Genomic DNA, 20685 nt, shown 5'->3' on the forward strand with positions numbered 1-20685 from the left:
GGCAGTTTAAACTTCAAATAATCCTGAAGCGGTTTGGTATTAAAGCAAAATGACAAGGACTTCATAATTGCACAGATGCTTATCCCACCCTTGATACAGTCGTGAGATCTCTGATAATTAGGAGATGCAAAGTTAAATTAAACCAGGGCTGCAATCCATATTCTCCTGATGCTTTAAAGTCTCGTGAACATCGCCATAGTGGTATGGGAATTGTAGTCCAAAGCATCTCCAAGCTTCTGCATTAAACCATCTATGAATTAAATTAATCTTGTTTTAATTTAATCCCCCTGCTTTAATTTACTTCTGTTTTCTTAGATAACTCACAGGGATTGCAGTGGCATTTTAATTAAACTCGCGGCTCTACTTGCAGATTTTGCCTCAAACCAGATATCAGTGTAAATGTAAATAATTTTACTCCTTTCGGGACACATCTGCTTTGTTTTCTATTTATGTTATTTACATTTTGCAACTTTACCTGAGAACACTGAAATTCCCAAATCCCAAATGATGAAATTCCCAAATCATTATAAATGGTTGAATCATGAAAAAAAAATTCTTCAAAATAAAAGGTATCTGAAGCCACTGCTACACATGTTCTTGAAATAGAATTCTGCATTTTTAGGAAGTCAGAATACATTTGAAACGGAAACAGGCTGTCTTGCCAGAAATGGATAATCTACCACCCTGTAGGCTGTATGTATTCTCTCAACTCCTTTCTCCCACTAAAAAGTCATTAGAACGGAGAAAAGATCTCTTGAAGCTTTCAGATAGGCTTAGTGTTCCCTCAAAATGAAAAGGATCCCCTCCACAAATCTTCAGAAAGTTCTAGAAATCACCATTTCAGCAAGACAATGCCATTGACTCATCCACTAAAGCTCTTGGCTACACACACACACACACACACACAAACACACACACACAAACACACACACACACACATATTAGTGTTGAATGTTGAGAGTACAGACACTCTGGACAGCAACTGTGTTCCAAAAGCAATGCTCTTTTTTCTTGCTGAAGGTCTTTGTCAAATTGGAAATACAGTCTACAATGGCCATGTTCTAATCATGATGTCTCCAACTGTCCTCTCTCCAACCTGCAGCTAATGGGGTTTTTTTCCACAGATATTTCATATCTGTGAAAAAAAAATGGAGAAACTGAGGAGACCCAGGACCCGGGGGCCTCCTCATAATCAGCATTTTCACTAATCTGATCCCATCAGAAGCATTTAAAATATTTCAATTCTCCAGAAAAGAGCAAAACACAAGACGTTCTGCAATTCAGCCACCCTTGATTGAAACTATCAATGAAAAAGCCAACAAAAAATAACCAGACTCTCAGGCATTTGTAGCATCCTGCTGGTTTCTAAAGAAATCTCCGCTTCTCAGCTCCTGGGAAAGAAGCAGAACTAAGTAGCATTAAGTTGGAAACACCATGAATGTACGCTGAAAGCTACCATGCAACAATAACCACCGAAACATTTTTCCCATGATTATAGCTTTTTTTTTAGTAACTTGGATGAATTCCCGGGCTTCTAGTGATGTGAATGAATCTTTATAGTACTTGAAAGACTAAAGGACAAAAGTTCTTATTCTCTAATCTAGCCTTTCTATGTATAGTCTGAATTCCTGGGAGCTTCTACTTTCCTGGATTCTTGTTATAACCATACAGTACTTCGATATATAGCATTTTAAATGAACTTCCAACAATTGTCTTTTTGGATGTAGTTAATCTATTAAGAATTAGCATTTAATCAATGTTTGGCAAACAGATTTTTTAAAAAAATTCAAGCATCCCTTAATGAAGGATCAAACATGACCGTTAAGTTTATAGACTTATTATTATTCCAAATCCAGAAGGAAGGGACTAGGAGGGACAACCTAGCTTAGGATGTCATTTTTTTGTGGAGTGTACACCCAGGCTGGACCATAGGAAGTGCTCTAGGAAGAATAGGTGGCTCAGACTGGTAAGACTGAAGAATAGGGCCTCTCGTGGCTCAGACTGGTAAGACAGTCTGTTATTAACAGCAGCTGCTTGCAATTACTGCAGGTTCAAGTCCCACCAAAGTTGACTCAGCCTTCCATCCTTTATAAGGTAGGTAAAATGAGGACCCAGATTGTTGGGGGGCAATAAGTTGACTTTGTATATAATATACAAATGGATGAAAACTATTGCCGCCCTGAGTCTTCGGAGAAGGGCAGGATATAAATGCAAATAAAAAAAAATAGTGGGCTGAGGGTCACAGTTCAATCAAGCCAGAGGGCTTTCTGGGCAATCCTCTAGAGCAGGGGTCTGCAGACTTGGCTCTTTTAAGACTTGTGGACTTCAAGTCCCAGAGTTCCTCAGCCAGCTTTGCTGTCCACAAGTCTTAAAAGAGCCAAGTTTGCAGACCCCTGCTCTAGACCAGGGGTATCAAACTCAATTTAACTGAGGACCGCATGAGGGCTGTGGATGACTTCGGGGGGCCATGCGGGCATGGCTGACTGGGTGGGTGTGGCCAACTGGGTGGGCGTGGCCAGCTTGACGCCACTCTCCAAACTGCTGGCATGTTTCCTCTTTGCACTCAGTAGACCAGATATTTCCTCTTCGCACTGGATAGACCAGGCTGAAGCCACACGGACTGGCCCCTTACATTTTCCAGGACGGCCCCAGATCCAACCACATCACGGGCTGCATGCAGCCCGCTGGCCTTGAGTTTGATACCCCTGCTCAAGTAAAAGCTCAAGTAAGCAAGATCTTTCTGAAAGAAAGGAAATATCTATCTGCTCGGCAAAGAGATAGGAGAAAAACAAAAGTAGAAGGTCAACCCCGCTAGATAGACCAGATAGGAAATCCGGAACTATTCAAACCAACTGATATAATATAGTATGTAACAGAATCAACAAGTCTGTGTTATATTTCCTCCTTCTTCTCCTTAAACTTCAGTGTACTGGAAGCGTCTGCCTCAGCTGCTTCCAAATAATATCTCATTTCTCTGGATTTAAAAAAATGTTTCAACTCCTTTTGCTTTGGTAACAATTCTTGCTTATTTCCATCACGGTCACCTTCCTTATGTTTTACACCAGATTCGAGCTAATTTTATTTTATTCTAGATAAGATCTTGAAGGATCAGGTTGGGAGAAAAAATCTATGAGATTGACATCAACTTGATGCCACATAATCACCAAAGGGGCCTGTGAAATGCCCATCTGACCATGACTTGTGATATCACTGCTGGTGCCTCCATTGACTCTGCTTGTTGGAAACCAGTTATGGAGTGTGCAAGTGGCAATCCCACGACCATGGGACATTGTGATGGTTGTAAGTGCGAGGACAGGTTATAAAGTTACTTTTTAAGCACTATTATAACTTCAAACAATTGCTAAACAGGGCAGAAGTTAAGCAAGGACTACTTGTGGGCCTCCACATGGGAAAAGGCCTCACAATGATTTGAGTTTCAGATGCCTTGTTTTAAGTGGAGAAAAAGCAATTAAATAACAGAAATGAAGTGTTCTTGCTTTTGTGATCTCTCTCGCTCTCTCCCCCTCCCTCCCCTCCCTCTCTCAGACACACACAGAGAGACACATCTCTTTTCATTACTATTCTGCACTTTCCCACATTGCAAAAGGACTGATATTATGTTTCACCTCAAGTTAAATCATATGGCAGATGACTTCCAAATGACCAACTTTTCCCATCACCCTTTTATTTAAAAATAAAAGTAAAATAGGCTGTTTTTTCATGGACAACAAATTGCCACTGAAATCAGATGTTTAAATCTTTTATTGGTGATTCTTTACTAAGAGCCAGTCAGAGCTCATCTAACCTGGTCAGCTATCCTGTAGGAAGGCCATCCTCCACAAGCTAGTTCTTGGACCAATCTTTCTCATTTCAGGAATTGTGATGATCCAATTGGATCAGTCATGATGATCCAATAGAATGAAGGACGCTAAACCTTTGTTTCAAATGCTTAAGCAAACTGGCTTATCTGTTCTATGTTTTTTCCCACTAAGATTCTGTGTTTTTTTTTTTTTTTAAGATTCACACTTTTCTTAGGAAAAAAATGAGGTTAACTACTTATTCACTTTGAGATAAACAGAATGGGAGGCTGGATATTACATTTATGTTCCACTTTGTCTTACTTCTCTCCCCTCCCACAAATATTATTGACTTTTTCTAAGTTTTCCTAATTGAAGTATTTTATGCCATCTGTTCCTTACACATTTTAGACAGCAATATTAACTTAAAACAATTTTTCACCTATTTGTAAAGTGATATTGATTCTAAATGGCACATGCCTCTAAAATAATACTGTTATTATTTATGATTGGAATATATTTTAAAGATATAGTAGAACCAGTTTGATGTAGTGTTGGCCTAGGAGACTGAGTTCCAGTCCTGCTTTTGGTATGAGAGCTGGCTGGATGACATTGGCCGGTCACTCTCTTTTAGCTCAATCCATCTCACAGAGTAGTTGTTGTGGGGAAAATAGGAGGAACAAGGAGTATTAGGTATGTTCACCATCTTGTGTTATCTATAAAGTAAGTGTCTATGGAGATTCTCAGTCATCCAGGTCATGGTTGTCTCAAAGGGGCTTTTTTCCAAAACAACAACAACAACTTTGTTGCTGCAGGGACGAGCCGAGGAGTTTAGTGGTTATCTATACGATAAAATCGCTCAGCTCCGGGATGGTCTGGACCGAAATTGGGATGATCCAAGCGAGGGAGAGGAGGCACGTCTTGTCGAGTCTGTTTGGGATGAGTTTGATCCTGTGGCTCCCGAGGACGTGGACAGGCTGTTGGGGAGGCTTCACGCCACGACATGTTTACTGGACCCGTGCCCTTCCTGGATGGTACTGGCCACTCAGGAGGTGACACAAGGCTGGCTCCAGAGGATTATCAACGCTTCTTTGTTGGAAGGGGTTTTCCCTGCCGCCTTGAAAGAGGCGGTGGTGAGACCCCTCCTCAAGAAGCCCTCCCTGGACCCAGCTATTTTAGGTAATTATCGTCCAGTCTCCAACCTTCGCTTTGTTGTGAAGGTTGTAGAGAGTGCTGTGGCGCGACAGCTACCCCAATACCTGGATGAAGATGTCTATCTAGACCCGTTCCAGTCCGGCTTCCAACCTGGATACAGCACGGAGACAGCTTTGGTCGCATTGGTGGATGATCTCTGGAGGGTCAGGGACAGGGGTTACTCCTCTGCCCTCGTCCTATTAGACCTCTCAGCGGCTTTTGATACCATCGACCATGGTATCTTGCTGCGCCGGTTGGGGGGATTGGGAGTGGGAGGCACCGTGTACCAGTGGTTCTCCTCCTATCTCTCCAACCAGTCGCAGACGGTGTTGACAGGGGGGCAGAGGTCGACCGCGAGGTGCCTCACTTGTGGGGTACCGCAGGGGTCGATTCTCTCGCCCCTGCTGTTCAATATCTACATGAAGCCGTTGGGTGAGATCATCAGTGGCTTCGGGGTGAGATACCAGCAGTACGCTGATGACACTCAGCTGTACTTTTCCACCCCGGGCCACCCCAATGAAGTTGTTGAAGTGCTGTCCCGGTGTTTGGAAGCCGTACGGGTCTGGATGGGGAGAAACAGGCTCAAGCTTAATCCCTCCAAGACGGAGTGGCTGTGGATGCCGGCATCCCGATTCAGTCAGCTGCAGCCGCGGCTGACTGTTGGAGGCGAGTTACTGGCCCCAAAGGATAGGGTGCGCAACTTAGGTGTCCTCCTGGATGATCGGCTGTCGTTTGAAGATCATTTGACGGCCGTCTCCAGGAGGGCCTTCCACCAGGTTCGCCTGGTTCGGCAGTTGCGCCCCTTCCTTGATCGGGATGCTTTGTGCACAGTCACTCATGCGCTCGTTACCTCTCGCTTGGATTATTGTAATGCTCTCTACATGGGGCTCCCGTTGAAATGCACTCAGAGGCTTCAGCTAGTCCAGAATGCAGCTGCGCGGGTGATAGAGGGAGCTACGCGTAGCTCCCACGTAACACCATTCCTGCGCAGACTGCACTGGCTACCTGTGGCCTTTCGAGTGCACTTTAAAGTGTTGGTTATGATCTTTAAAGCGCTCCATGGCTTAGGGCCTGGGTACTTACGGGACCGCCTGCTGTTACCACATGCCTCCCATCGATCCGTACGCTCTCACAGAGAGGGACTTCTCAGGGTGCCGTCCGCCAAACAATGTCGGCTGGCGGCCCCCAGGGGAAGGGCCTTCTCTGTGGGGGCTCCCACACTCTGGAACAAGCTTCCCCCGGGTTTACGCCAAATACCTGACCTTCGGACATTCCGTCGCGAACTGAAGACACATCTTTTCATTCGCGCGGGGCTGGCTTGAACTGAATTTTATTAATTTTAAATTTTTATTACTTAATTTTAAATGGGGTTTTTAGTCTAGTATATTTTAACCTATCAGGCTAATTTTAAAATAAGTTTCTTAATCTGCATTTTAAATTGTATATTGTATTATCTGTTTTTATTTTTGCCTGTACACCGCCCTGAGTCCTTCGGGAGAAGGGCAGTATAAAAATCAAATAAATAAATAAATAAATAAATAAATAAAATAAACTAGACTTTATTTAAACAAAGTCCAGTTGCCTTTTGAAAAAGCACTTTTGGGATACCTATAAAGTAATAAAGGAAAGTTTTTAAAAAAACAAATCATATTGTTATATTGAACTAAGTTCTTCAAAAATGGTTCAAAATTAAAGATTTGATGGTTTGCTAAATGATGCCTTCCAGATTTGGAATCTTTCAATCTATGAAGAACTATGAATATATTGTGTCTGGACTGTAACTATTTTTTTTTAAAAGCTGATGATGTAGATATGGAAGAATGTCTGTGTTCCAGACTCTAAATACTGACTTAGTAAGATCTGTCATCTCTCATTCTTTGAAGTATGTTAGTATTATTCAATCATTAAAAAAAGTAGTATACAAGAGACAAGGAGCAAAGACCAGGACAAGAAGGAAAAAATGGAATCATCAGCTGGAACAGAAGGGGAATTAGAACTGAGAAACCAGCAAAAAGAAGATAACAAGGAAGAGACACTATTAAAATTAATATGAATTGAGGAATTAAAACAGCGGGAAAACATTTTAATTTTTTTTTAAAAGAAATGGGAGGAACTGGAAGAGATATTAATTGGAAAATACACCATATCCTGTAGGTATTGGGCATATTATATACAACAACGAAAAGAGAGAGGGAAATGGAGTGGAGTGGAAGGGAGTAGGAGAGGAAGGGGTAGAGAGGGGAAAGGAGAGAGAGAAGTTTGTTCCATTGCGCAGGGCTGGCCTAATAGTTTTAATGGGGGTTTTTATTAGAATTTTATTAGAGTTTTAATTATCTTTAGCTAAATTGAATAAGTTTTTTAATAATGTTTTAATTTTTGTATTCTTGTTTTTTACCTCGCTGTAAACCGCCCTGAGTCCTTCGGGAGAAGGGCGGTATATAAATCATTAAAAAAAAAGTGGAGGGGAGAAGAAGAGTAGAAAGGGAAGGAGAGGGAAGCGGAGAAGAAGAGAGAGAGGAAATAGAGAGGGGAGAGGAGAAGGAGAGAAAGAGAGGGAAGGAGAGGGAAAAAGAGGAGAAGGAAGAAAGAGAGGGGAGAAGGGAAGAGAGGGAAGAGAAAGAAGAGGAAAGGAGATGGATTGTTGTTGCAAAATTGTGTGAAATATGGTGTACAGGAGAAAAGAAAACAGATGGGCAATTTTTTTTTTTAGGGTTATACTATTGAAATTATAATGAAAAATAATATGGTGGACATTAAAGCATATTGGTTTAGATGTTATTGCATACTTCTTAATATTTATATGAAAATAAAAATTTTGTGTAAAATAGAATAGAATAGAATTTTTTTTTATTGGCCAAGTGTGATTGGACACACAAGGAATTTGTCTTGATGCATATGCTCTCAGTGTACATAAAAGAAAAGATACGTTCATCAAGGTACAACATTTACAACACAATTGATGGTCAATATATCAATATAAATCATAAGGATTGCCAGCAACAAGTTATAGTCATACAGTCATAAGTGGAAAGAGATTGGTGATGGGAACTATGAAACGATTAATAGTAGTGCAGATTCAGTAAATAGTCTGACAGTGTTGATGGAATTATTTGTTTAGCAGAGTGATGGCCTTCGGGAAAAAACTGTTCTTGTGTCTAGTTGTTCTGGTGTGCAGTGCTCTATAGCGTCGTTTTGAGGGTAGGAGTTGAAACAGTTTATGTCCAGGATGCGAGGGATCTGCAAATATTTTCACGGCCCTCTTCTTGATTCGTGCAGTATACAGGTCCTCAATGGAAGGCAGGTTGGTAGCAATTATTTTTTCTGCAGTTCTAATTATCCTCTGAAGTCTGTGTTTTTCTTGTTGGGTTGCAGAACCGAACCAGACAGTTATAGAGGTGCAAATGACAGACTCAATAATTCCTCTGTAGAATTGGATCAGCAGCTCCTTGGGCAGTTTGAGCTTACTGAGTTGGCAGAAAGAACACTCTTTGTTGTCTTTTTTTAATGATGTTTTTGATGTTAGCTGTCCATTTGAGATCTTGCAATATGATAGAACCCAGAAATTTGAAGGTTTCTACTGTTGATACTGTGTTGTCAAGTATTGTGAGAGGTGGAAGTATGGAAGGGTTTCTCCTAAAGTCTACCACCATTTCTACGGTTTTGAGTGTGTTCAGTTCCAGATTGTTTTGGTTGCACCACAAGGCTAGTCGTTCGACCTCTCGCCTATATGCGGATTCATCATTGTCTCGAATGAGACCAATCACTGTTGTGTCATCTGCGAACTTCAGTAGCTTAACAGATGGATCATTGGAGATGCAGTCATTGGTATACAGAGAGAAGAGAAGTGGGGAGAGCACACAGCCTTGGGGGGCCCCTGTGCTAATTGTACAGGTATTTGATGTGATCTTGCTTAGCTTCACCTGCTGCTTCCTGTTTGTTAGGAAGCTTGTGATCCACTTACAAGTCTGTTCCGGTACCTGTAGCTGGTTTAGCTTAGTTAGAAGAATGTCTGGAATGATGGTATTGAATGCTGAACTAAAGTCTACAAAAAGGACCCTTGCATAGGTCTTTGGAGACTCAAGATGTTGTAGGATGTAGTGCAGAGCCATATTAACAGCATCATCTGTTGATCTATTTGCTCGGTATGCAAATTGCAAGGGGTCTAAGAGCGGATCCGTGATGGTTTTCAGGTAGGAAAGCACTAGCCTTTCAAAGGTTTTCATGACTACAGATGTTAAAGCAACTGGTCTGTAGTCATTCAGTTCCTTGATGGTGGGCTTCTTCGGCACTGGGATGATGGTAGAGCGTTTGAAGCAAGAAGGAACATAGCACATCTCTAGTGATTTATTGAAAATATGGGTGAAGATGGGGGCCAATTGGTCAGCACAGACTTTTAAGCAAGAAGGAGTTATCTTGTCTGGGCCTGGAGCTTTTCCTGGCTTTTGTCTGTGAAATAGGTCCTGCACTTCCTTTTCTGTGATCACTAGGGGTTGTGAACCCAATGAAATGGGGTCAGTTGTAGGAGGCTTGGCTGTTGTTGGTGTGTCTGAGATGGGGGTTGTGGAGATAGGTGGCTGTAGTTTCCTTTCAAACCTGCAGTAAAACTCATTCAGGTCATCTGCCAGTTGTTGATTACCTTCAGCCTGGGAAGGAGGTTTGCCATAGCCAGTGATAAAAAAAGGGGTAAATAATGTGGAATAAGGAAAATGGAATGTAATAATTATGAATATGTTTATCTGTATTGAAATGTATGATACTCAAACAGCACCATACACAATGATATGTATAAATTTTAAAAAAATAAAAACTTGATGGGGAAAAAAAAGTAGTTACAGGACAAGCCTAAAGGAATTACTAGTGTGAGGAAGGCACCAAGTTAGTTCTCTGTGCAGAGAACAGATTGTACAGACTTGGTATTGAAGGAGAGATAAGACCCAGTATTATGACTACGTGATTCTAGGTTCATTGTTAAAAAACTGAATCACAGTGTGGAAAAATGGAAGGAAATTATAGTTTCAGTAGAGCCCATCTAATATGGGCTTTTTAATGTATGTTTAAAATATAATTTAGGTATAGATATAATTCAAGTAGGGTTTTGCTTTATTATTTTGATATGATTATATTTTACTTAAGGTATTTTTTTTCATTTTCAAGTTTCTTTGGGGGGGTTTCTCTTTGCTTTTGTTTTTAGGTAGTTTATTATAGGCTTTTATTTTCTTTCATTTCTCTTCAAGAGATAGATGATAGATAGATAGATAGATAGATAGATAGATAGATAGATAGATAGATAGATAGATAGATAGATAGATAGATAGATAGATGATGGATGGATAGATAGATGATAGATAGATAGAGGATGGATAGACAGATAAATGGATAGATAACCTGTTTCCCTGAAAATAAGACCTATCCCAAAAATAGCCGGGATGGCGGTTGACACCCCCAGACTTATGGTTATGGGGGACTTCAACCTGCCGTCGCTCAGTGAAGCATCAACGGCTGCTCGGGAGCTCATGGCTTCCATGACGGACCTGACCCAGTTAGTTCAGGGTCCCACTCACATCGGGGGAAACACTCTGGATCTGATTTTTGCCTCTGGACAGTGGTTGAATGATCTAGAATTAGGGGATTTAGTCATCAAACCCCTGTCATGGTCAGACCATTCACTCCTGCGACTTGACTTTCGAACCGCCAACCCCACCGCAGGGAGACGGGGCCAATTCGTTGGTTCCATCCCAGGCGCCTGATGGACCCAGAGAGGTTTCTGACGGAACTTGGGCCATTTCCTGAGGATCTAGCTCACGGCTCGTCTGAAGAACTAGTGGCTGCCTGGGAAAGGGTGGCGGCTGGGGCTTTGGACTGTGTTGTGCCTTTGCGGCCTCTGACCCGGCGTCGATCTCAACCGGCTCCTTGGTATTCTGAGGAGCTGAGGGAGATGAAGTGCCGGAAAAGACGCCTAGAGAATAATTGGAGGGCCAGTCGTTCTGAATCTGACCGAACACTAGTAAGGTCTCATATTCAGACCTACCTAGTGGCAATAAGAACGGCAAAACGTGAGTATTTTTCCGCTCTTATTGCATCGGCAGATAACCGCCCAGCTGTCCTGTTTAGGGTGACCCGCTCCCTCCTTCTGCAGGGAGCACGGGAGGACCCCTTGCGAGGGCGTGCTGAGGATTTTGGACAATATCTGCACGATAAAATCGCTCAGATTGGGGATGGTCTGGACTCCGATTGGGTAGATTCGGGCGGGATGATGGAGGGAGATCTTGAGGACGTCATCTAGGAAGATTTCGATGCTGTGGCTCCCGAGGACATGGACAGGATACTGGGGAGGCTTAACACGACCACATGTTTATTGGACCTGTGTCCCTCCTGGCTGGTACTGGCCACCCAGGAAGTTACACGAGGCTTCAGGGAATTGTCAACGCCTCTTTGATGGAGGGTGTCTTCCCCGCCACCTTAAAAGAGGGGGTGGTGAGACCCCTCCTCAAGAAGCCCTCCTTGGATCCTTTAGAGATGCTTTAGAGAATTACCGTCCCGTCTCCAACCTTTGTTTTGTGGCAAAGGTTGTTGAGAATGTGGTGGCGCAAAAGCTCCCCCAGCACCTGGATGAAACTGTCTATCTTGACCCATCCCAGTCCAGCTTCCGGCCTGGGTACAGCACAGAGACGACATTGGTCGCATTGGTGGATGATCTTTGGAGGGCCTGGGACAGGGGTTGTTCCTCTGCCCTGGTCCTATTAGATCTCTCAGCGGCTTTTGATACCATCGACCATGGTATCTTGCTGCGACGGCTGGAGGGGTTAGGAGTGGGGGGCACCATCTTTCGGTGGTTCTTCTCCTTCCTTTCTGATCGGTTGCAGACGGTGTTGGCAGGAGGGCAGAGATCAGCCACGAGGTGCCTCATGTGTGGGGTGCCACAGGGGTCAGTTCTCTCACCTCTCTTGTTCAACATCTACATGAAGCCGCTAGGTGAGATCATCCGTGGTTTTGGGGTGCGGTGTCACCTGTACACTGATGATACACAGCTGTACATTTCCACCCCTAACCACCCCAATGAAGCCGTTGAAGAGATGTCCCGGTGTCTGGAGGCCGTGCAAGTCTGGATGGGGAAAAACAGGCTCCGACTCAACCCTTCCAAGACTGAGTGGCTGTGGATGCCGACATCCCGGTACAGCCAGCTGATTCCATCGCTGACTGTAGGGGGCGAGTCATTGGCCCCCATGGAAAGGGTCCGCAATCTAGGCGTCCTCCTGGATGTACGGCTGTCTTTAGAAGAGCATATGGCTGTCTTTAGAAGAGCACGGAGGGCCTTCTCCGTGGAGGCCCCTGCCCTCTGGAACGAGCTGCCTCCAGGGATACGTCAACTCCCTGACCTCCGGACCTTCCAACGCGAGCTGAAGACATTTTTGTTCTATCGCGCAGGGCTGGCCTAATAGTTTTAATAGGGGTTTTGTATTAGAGTTTTTAGTTCTTCTTAGCCAAATTGAATTAGTTTTTTTAAAAAATGTTTTTAATTTTTGTGATTGTTGTTTTATTTGGCTGTAAACCACCCTGAGTCCTTCGGGAGAAGGGCGGTATATAAATTAAAATAATAAATAAATAAATAAAATAAGACATAGCATGTTTTTTTACGTGTGCGTATAATTGTGTTTTGAAAACAAAACGTTAATTTTAGTATGTTTTAAATTCAAATAAAATTAAATTAATGAACTAGATAGTAAATATTGGAGAGTTTGCTAATAGAACACACAGTAGTGTGTTCTATTGGCCATAGGATGGAAGATCTCCATGGGTTGGAATTAATTGAAATCAAATAGACACTGGTTGGAATCAGAAGGGGAAAGCCCTGGGTAGATTCTCAAAAATTAGTAGGCATTAATGACACAACAGAAACCTGAGGACCTTCTCAAGCAGTGGAAAATTCAATAATTTCTCAAAGAGAGCCATCAGACAGGTTTTGGGTCATGATAGAAGCTTGAAGGAAGACAGTTTGAATCCAAAGAGTAACAGCAAATGAGTAGAACAATTGCACCAAGATCATTTGTAAACTCCCGAAGTGTTTAATAAATGTTTGCTCCACCTTTACGAAGGCAAAGAGAGAGAGGGAGAGAGAGGGAGGAAAGGAGAGATTAGGTTATACCCATTTGACACTAGCATTTTATGCAATGACCACAGGGTTGAAGGCCATGATTGGATTGAGTGAGACAAGAGGTCAACCTTATGAACAACCTTAATGAGTTTTGAAAGTACTAAGAGAAAGGAAGGAAAGCAAGACAACAATAAAGCAAGAAAAATAAATAAATTCGGACTTTCCACTCAAGAATGACATACTAATATTCTGCCTATGAAAAAGAAACTAAAGGGGTTTGGTAGGAATGAGGTCTAGTTGCAAGGTAGCCATTGGGGCAAGACTCCCATAAATTAATTCTAGAAGATGTAGAACTTCTGAACTGAACAAGGATATAACTCACACATGTGAAACACAGAAAATACATTGAAAACTCTTCTTTCTGCTAATGGCAAAGCCAAAGACTGGCCCTGCTTCCAAATATGGCGCTAGCTCTGAATTATAAACAAATAGGAAGTCAATATAGAAAGACTTAGCATGTAAAATGAGTGAGGATCCCCCAGTAAATTGTCCCTTACTTTTTTGTGTGCACATAATGTCAAATCGTTTTTCTGGCCACACATCTGGCTGTGATTCCACTTCCATATGCCAACTTGGCTGGTTTAGTCTCATTTATCAATGGTAAAAGTAGATCTGCAAGTGGGTGACCCACATGTGGAGTTACTCAGAACAACCTACCTGTTCAAAGCCTCTATTTTCTCATTCCTCACTCTTCGCTTTCATGATTAATATGCTTTCATGATGAAAGGCTTGTGACAGCCATGCCGCCACATTTGTGAAAATGACTCCATTCACTGGGAATCATAAATCCAAGAAATCTATTACTGCTTGCAACAAAACGATAAACATACTTCAGATGTCATCTTATTAGGTTCCCAAGCAGTAGTTCTCATTATTCTTTACTGAAAAAGCTATGACGAAGACCAAACACATCCTTATATGTATTTTCAAACTAAAAATTGCATCTGATAAAAGGCAGTATACCTTGATTAGGGCTCAGATCCTGTTCCTCTGAAAAACAGACTAGAGCAATTCTATATTACTTGGTATGATTAGCAAGACAAATTACGTTTCTTCTGGCTGCTGCTGGCAATCCAGCAAATTCTCAGCAACTCTTGGTGATTCTCCCTATAATAATGCAGACACTTCTAATTTCCATACTGTTCATTATAGCTCACAAGTCCCTTCCGGTTGTCTTAATTTTACAGATGCTAATATATTAGTCCTAATTGGAGTCATGACCTGGGCCCACCATCTCTCAGACATATATTCTAATTTTGGATAGCTAAAATTAAATATAGAAGATAATTTTTTCTATATCCAGAGAAGTTTAAAATATAATTGCAATGACTTTTATTAAACCAGAAGGAATGGAGACCTTGAAAGCTTTATAGTGAATATACCAGGTCTATTTTAAGCAGCTGGAAACCTTTTTAATAAAAAACTTATATCTGAACAAGGCCAGCTGGGTTTCTTTATAAAAATGCTGCCCTTTATCCTGTTCCCTGAGATAACGTATAGACTGAACCAATGGAAAGTTACCATGACAACACACAGCATCATTTTAAGTATTACAGACACACAGCAAGATAATCAGCACAGTCAAGAATTGTATTTATGATTTGGCTTTGATATCAAATGTTAAGCTCCAACATTCATATGGATGCTTTGATTCTAGTCAAAATCAAATAACAGCATTTACACTCTTAATTCCAATCTAAACACCCTTTATTAAACTGCTGCCTTTGCATCAGGAGCAACCTTTTCAATTATTCTGACACTGTCTTTCTGATAATTTTGGGACTTCTCTATGTGGTTTTCACAAGCCTTTACCACCCTGGCATTTTCTGTCTGGGTTAGATCCAAAGATAATTTGGTTGAGAATTCTGAGAACTCTAATCCCAGCATGCGTTGGAAGATCCTGGATTGAGGAAAATGATTTACATCCACTTGACAAAAGAACATCTTAGAGAGCTTTTTCAAAAACTGCAATTAGACAATTTTAAACTGCAATATTAGGATCTTATGGGATTGGAACATTCTCTGTATGGCTGTCAATATTACTCAAATTATGAAGCATGAAACATTTTTTCCTGTCTTCTTTCCTTGTTAATCTTGATTAAAAATAAGACAGCTTGTACAAATTTCATTTTTATCACCATCGTGACTACACAAATAAAATGAACTTTGCTTCTGCTGTTTGACTGCTAACTACACTTATGGAGCATTGAGACAAAACAAGCTTGTATAATGGTATAGTTTTACCATCAAGTATCTTCGACTACAAAATGCCTTTTAAAAATCAGAAAAGAAGACATCATTTTTAGGTAGTTGATTTCCATACTCAGGCCAACCAGTTTCTCTTTAACCATTGCCACAACATGTCACTCACTAATGTGGAGGCAGTTTTACTTGTTTTGGTGGCTACTAATTATGACTGTTACATCTTTAACAAATATCAGAAATAAGGTGATTGGGCCACGTTAATGAGAAACCCAAGCAAAAACAGACCACTTGAGAATTGTACTAGGAAGAGAGCACAGAACTAGATAAACTGATCCGATCCAGCACAATAACAGGGTTGTATCTGAAGCAGATGACAAAGTTTCATATTTGGATAATGATTTTATATTCTTATTAAAAATAAGTGCTTATGGATTTGTTATCAAAAGAATTTGCACAATGATAGCAAGCTTTTTTAGTTAGATTATCTTCTTTTAAATATGTTTGTTTTTTAAGATGGAAACAACAGAAAAGTACATTTAAAATTGAAGGAAACTTCTGATTATTATTAATCTCTCTCTCTCTCCCTTCCTCCCTCCCTTAAAGAATAGATATTTCAAACAATCAGACCTGTAAAAAAACCCTCAGTCTATTTTTTAGCTTTTCCTTTTCTTTGCAACTTCATTTTCAAACACAGATGCTTGAGAAATTCAGTCTTTGAATTTTTTCATAAATTGACTTGATAGGCAGCTCCTTAATTAAAGAATAGTTTTTGTGCATTTTCTAAATATTTTGAAATAGTTTTAGTTTAAAACCTATAGCAAAATATATGTAAAAGTATGTTTTCAAGTTCAACATTTTTAAGTGGGACTTAAATTTATCCAAAAATCATATTTGAGAGCCAATACAAATTTCAGTTGCATTGTTCAGGCAATTTCGATACAAGAATAAAATTGCAGTTTAATGTGGAAACAGACTTGAATGAAAGTACATAAACTAAATGCATACAAAAACAAAGTACATCGAAAATACGAGCTTTACACATGTTCAGTCTAAAATTGTCTAGTTTGTTATTTTAAGTTACTACTATTTCTAATGACTACTTTTGCAAAAAGCTTAGGGTGGCATAAATAGAGATTTTCCACCCTATCTTCTTAGCTTTTAAAGTCAACTCAAGCATATTTTAATGCTATAATCTCAACTTCTGCTACTCTCTAGATATTCTAAAGTAATGGTGTCATCATTATTATGCTTTATATTATAGACCACCTACCTTGACCCCAAGAATGGAGTTCTGATGATAAAAGCAGCACAGAGATGCCATGAACGTCTGAAAAGCATTGCACTCCTTAGGCATTTTTTTCCTTTTGTCCCATTGACCAAAACCTCCCATGGAGAACAAAATGGATGGTCCCTCCCAGCTATGTCCAAGAGCGCTTACTAAGCTCTTGTGCTGAGTTGTTGTCCACTGGGGCTCCGACACTCCCCACCTCATCCTTTCATTCCAGGCTGAAAGCTGATCCTGTCATCTGTGCCCGTCTCGCTTCCATCAACCATGGGATCAGTGACATCAGGGGACTTTATTCAGCCTGCCAATGAAATTTTAAACCCTTGGAGGACTCTGCTCTCTCTCTCTCTCTCTCTCTCTCTCTCTCTCTCTCTCTCTCCCCCCTATTTTGGAGTTTCCCAGATTACGACACAAACAGTCAACCAAAAAAACCTCCACAACTTTAATTTAAGCAGCAAAATCTTTGGTCCCAGGAAGAATTTTCTAAGTCTAGTTGTTCCTCAGCAGATACAAACCTAAATGTCCACGATGAGATCAGTAAAGCTCCTAGATACACAAGCAATAAGGAAAAGGGACAGTTATCTAGAGGGGTTGCATGCCTCCAGTTACTCTTCATAATCAAACAGGTTGTTGTATCTTGAAAGCAGGTTACCAAGGGGGTGGGGGATGATAAGACTGTTTGTTTTCAGTTAGAAAGCTGCTCACAAGCCTTCCTGAAACCATATCAGAGAGAAGGAAATAATATCAGAGAATTAGGGTTAGTCTCTTTAGCGTCATTGTAATAAATGCAGCCTTCTACTCTTTTAATTAAAAGATCGGCCACTGATTTTCCAAACTCAACTAGGGCAGTCTTCTGGAAAGCAACACTTAAGGATGCTTGCCCTGCACAACTTGAGGTCTTGACTTTGCTACCCAAAAGAGCTACAGGATTTTTGCCCTGTATTTTGAAGTTTGCAGGCTTCAGACGTTGAAAGGAAAGTATGTCCCTTTGAAATCTAAGATTAAAATAAACTTTGTAATCAAATGTCAAGCAGGGCATGTCCACTGCAATTGCTTTGTAGAGAAAAGCTCTAAATAAAGCTACAGCAGGAGTGTGTTTTCAACCTTTAATAACAGGCTGTCCTTCAATAACAAGATGTCCTTCATGCTGACTGCAGTATGTCAAAATCAGAGGACAGGAATCCTCTAGAAAAGGATTTGCAGAGCAAATGACTCCAGTGCAGCACAACAACCAACATGAGAGTTAAAAGTGTGTTTATAATCTCAAAGAAAACACCTTTCAAATCACACCATCAGATTTTAGTTCAGCAAAATCCATCCCCTAACTTTAAAGTCACATTGCCTAGTACTGTACCTTACCTTTAATTAAGGCCAGCTTTGAAGAAATAGTATTAGAAAAATCTAAGAAATCTAGTAACCCAAAATGTAAAAATCTAAATCTAATAAAGGTTTAGAGCAAGACATTTGGATGAGCTGACAAGCTACCTTTGTCATGAGAAAAAAGAAAGAAATCCAGATTTTTCTGCTAACAAGACACTTCAAGCTGGAATGCTCTCTTGTATCTCCTAGCACAAAAAGTTCCATCATAATTGTTGCTGTTTAAGTACGTGTTCTTGAACTTTTTTTTCAAATTTGAAGCATTATTTTTGATGTGAAAGTTCCATAAAACAGAATATGCTTAAAAAGAATTTTTTAAAAAAATCACTATTATAAATAGTAACCGGAATTTTTGACCACAAGATTTTTATTATGAGATAATCTCTTAAATAGCCTTAACAATGTGGTCATCCATTTATAGTCACAAGAACATCATCCCAGGGTTAATTTTAGATAGAGTTAGAAGTCCCTTGTGAAATAAATGAATTATAACTTGTCCATGAAGCCACTTGACAGAAATGTTTATATGAATAGCTCCTTTCTTAATAGCCTTGTGCTGTGTAGCTTTTGCCAGACTATAAAAGTTTCTGCTCCCTCGGTTACTTGGATGGAGAAGTGTAGCTCTGATACAAGATTTGAAAATCTAACCATAATATGAAAGAGTTATTTGACGAATAAGTTAACTGCCTGTATCTTTCATGAATGAGGCAGAAGGTGTACTTTGGACTTTTCTTCATGTGGTGCCTGTTATTACGTGGGTTTTTAGATGTTGATTGGGGTATTGATGGCTGGCTGTCAAACTTCTCTGAAGGGCTCTTGCACAAGTCCAAAAGCTCGGAAGACTAAACCTCTGGTCCCGTTGACTGACCCAGATTGAATCCTGCAAGAGTTATTTGGCTTAATTACTATTCTAGTTGGATAAAAGTTTATAATAATCCAGTTGTTGATTTTCTTAGCTGCCTTGGGTATTTCCAGCCATTCTGAAGCTGACCGAACACTAGTTAGGTCTTTTACTCAGACCTATCTAGTGGCATTGAGGGAGGCCAAGCGGGCCTATGTCTCTACCCTCATCGCGTCAGCAGAGAACCGCCCAGCCTCCCTGTTTAAGGTGACTCGCTCCCTCCTTCACCAGGAGGGTTGCGATGACCCCTTACAGGGTTGTGCTGAGGATTTCAGCAGGTATCTGTTTGACAAAATCGCTCAGCTTCGGGACGGTTTGGACCAAAATTGGGTAGTTTCGGGCGAGGTGACGGAGGCTAGTCTTGTTGAGACCATCTGGGAGGAGTTTGACCCTGTGGCTCCCGAGGACATGGACAGGTTGCTGGGGCGGCTGAATGCCACCACATGTTTATTGGACCCGTGTCCCTCCTGGTTGGTGCTGGCCACCCGGGAGGTTACACGAGGCTGGCTCCAGGGGATTGTTAACGCTTCTTTGAGGGAGGGTGTTGTTCCCACCGCCTTGAAAGAGGCGGTGGTGAGACCCCTCCTCAAGAAGCCTTCCCTGGACCCAGCTGTTTTGAGTAACTATCGTCCAGTCTCCAACCTTCGCTTTGTGGCGAAGGTTGTTGAGAGTGTGGTGGCACACCAGTTACCCCAGTACCTGGATGAATCTGTCTATCTAGACCCGTTCCAGTCCGGTTTCCGACCCGGGTACAGCACGGAGACAGCTTTGGTCGCATTGGTGGATGACCTCTGGAGGGCCCGGGATAGGGGTTATTCCTCTGCCCTGGTTCTCCTTGATCTCTCAGCGGCTTTTGATACCATCGACCATGGTATCCTGCTGCGGCGGTTGGGGGGATTGGGTGTGGGAGGCACCGTGTTTCGGTGGTTCTCATCCTATCTCTCCGACCGATCGCAGACGGTGTTGGCAGGAGGGCAGAGGTCGACCTCGAGGCGCCTCCTTTGTGGGGTGCCACAGGGGTCGGTTCTCTCGCCTCTCCTGTTCAACATCTATATGAAGCCGCTGGGCGAGATCATCAGTGGTTTTGGGGTGAGTTATCAACTGTATGCGGATGACACCCAGCTGTACATTTGCACCCCTGACCACCCCAATGTAGCTGTTGAAGTGTTGTCTCGGTGTTTGGAGGCCGTACGGGTCTGGATGGGGAGAAACAGGCTCAAGCTCAACCCCTCCAAGACTGAGTGGCTGTGGATGCCAGCATCCCGGTACAGTCAGCTGCAACCGCGGCTGACTGTTGGAGGCGAATCATTGGCCCCAATGGAGAGGGTGCGCAATCTGGGGGTTCTCCTGGATGGACGGTTGTCTTTTGAAGATCACTTGGCAACCGTCTCCAGGAAAGCTTTTTACCAGGTTCGCCTGGTCCGCCAGTTGCGCCCCTTTCTAGACCGGGATGCCTTACGCTCGGTCACTCACGCCCTTGTCACTTCTCACCTGGACTACTGTAATGCTCTCTACATGGGGCTCCCCTTGAGGTGCACCCGGAGACTTCAGTTAGTTCAGAATGCAGCCGCGCGGGTGATAGAGGGAGCCACTCGTGGCTCCCATGTAACACCGATCCTGCGCAGGCTGCACTGGCTACCTGTGGTTTTCCAAGTGCACTTCAAGGTGTTGATTACCACCTTTAAAGCGCTCCATGGCATAGGACCGGGATATCTTCGGGACCGCCTTCTGTTACCACATGCCTCCCACCGGCCGTGCGCTCCCATAGAGGGTC

At 42.0% G+C, this 20685-nt stretch overlaps 1 protein-coding gene across 3 annotated transcripts in view; it reads right to left on the reverse strand.

Annotated features, from left to right (window-relative positions):
- BCAR3 (BCAR3 adaptor protein, NSP family member) overlaps positions 1 to 20685 on the reverse strand; it is a 110819-nt gene that overhangs the window by 31863 nt on the left and 58271 nt on the right. The window contains exon 1 of one of the 3 annotated variants that reach the window (XM_058175951.1): positions 16619 to 16845. The exons of the other annotated variants lie outside the window; for them this stretch is intronic. Within the exon in view, the coding sequence (XP_058031934.1) occupies positions 16619 to 16840 (222 nt within the window). The 5' untranslated portion in view covers positions 16841 to 16845. Of the gene's footprint in view, positions 1 to 16618; positions 16846 to 20685 lie in introns of those variants that run through there. 3 annotated transcript variants of the gene reach the window in all.

This window comes from Ahaetulla prasina, chromosome 3 (assembly GCF_028640845.1).
Source record: "Ahaetulla prasina isolate Xishuangbanna chromosome 3, ASM2864084v1, whole genome shotgun sequence".
Lineage (NCBI taxonomy): Eukaryota > Metazoa > Chordata > Lepidosauria > Squamata > Colubridae > Ahaetulla > Ahaetulla prasina.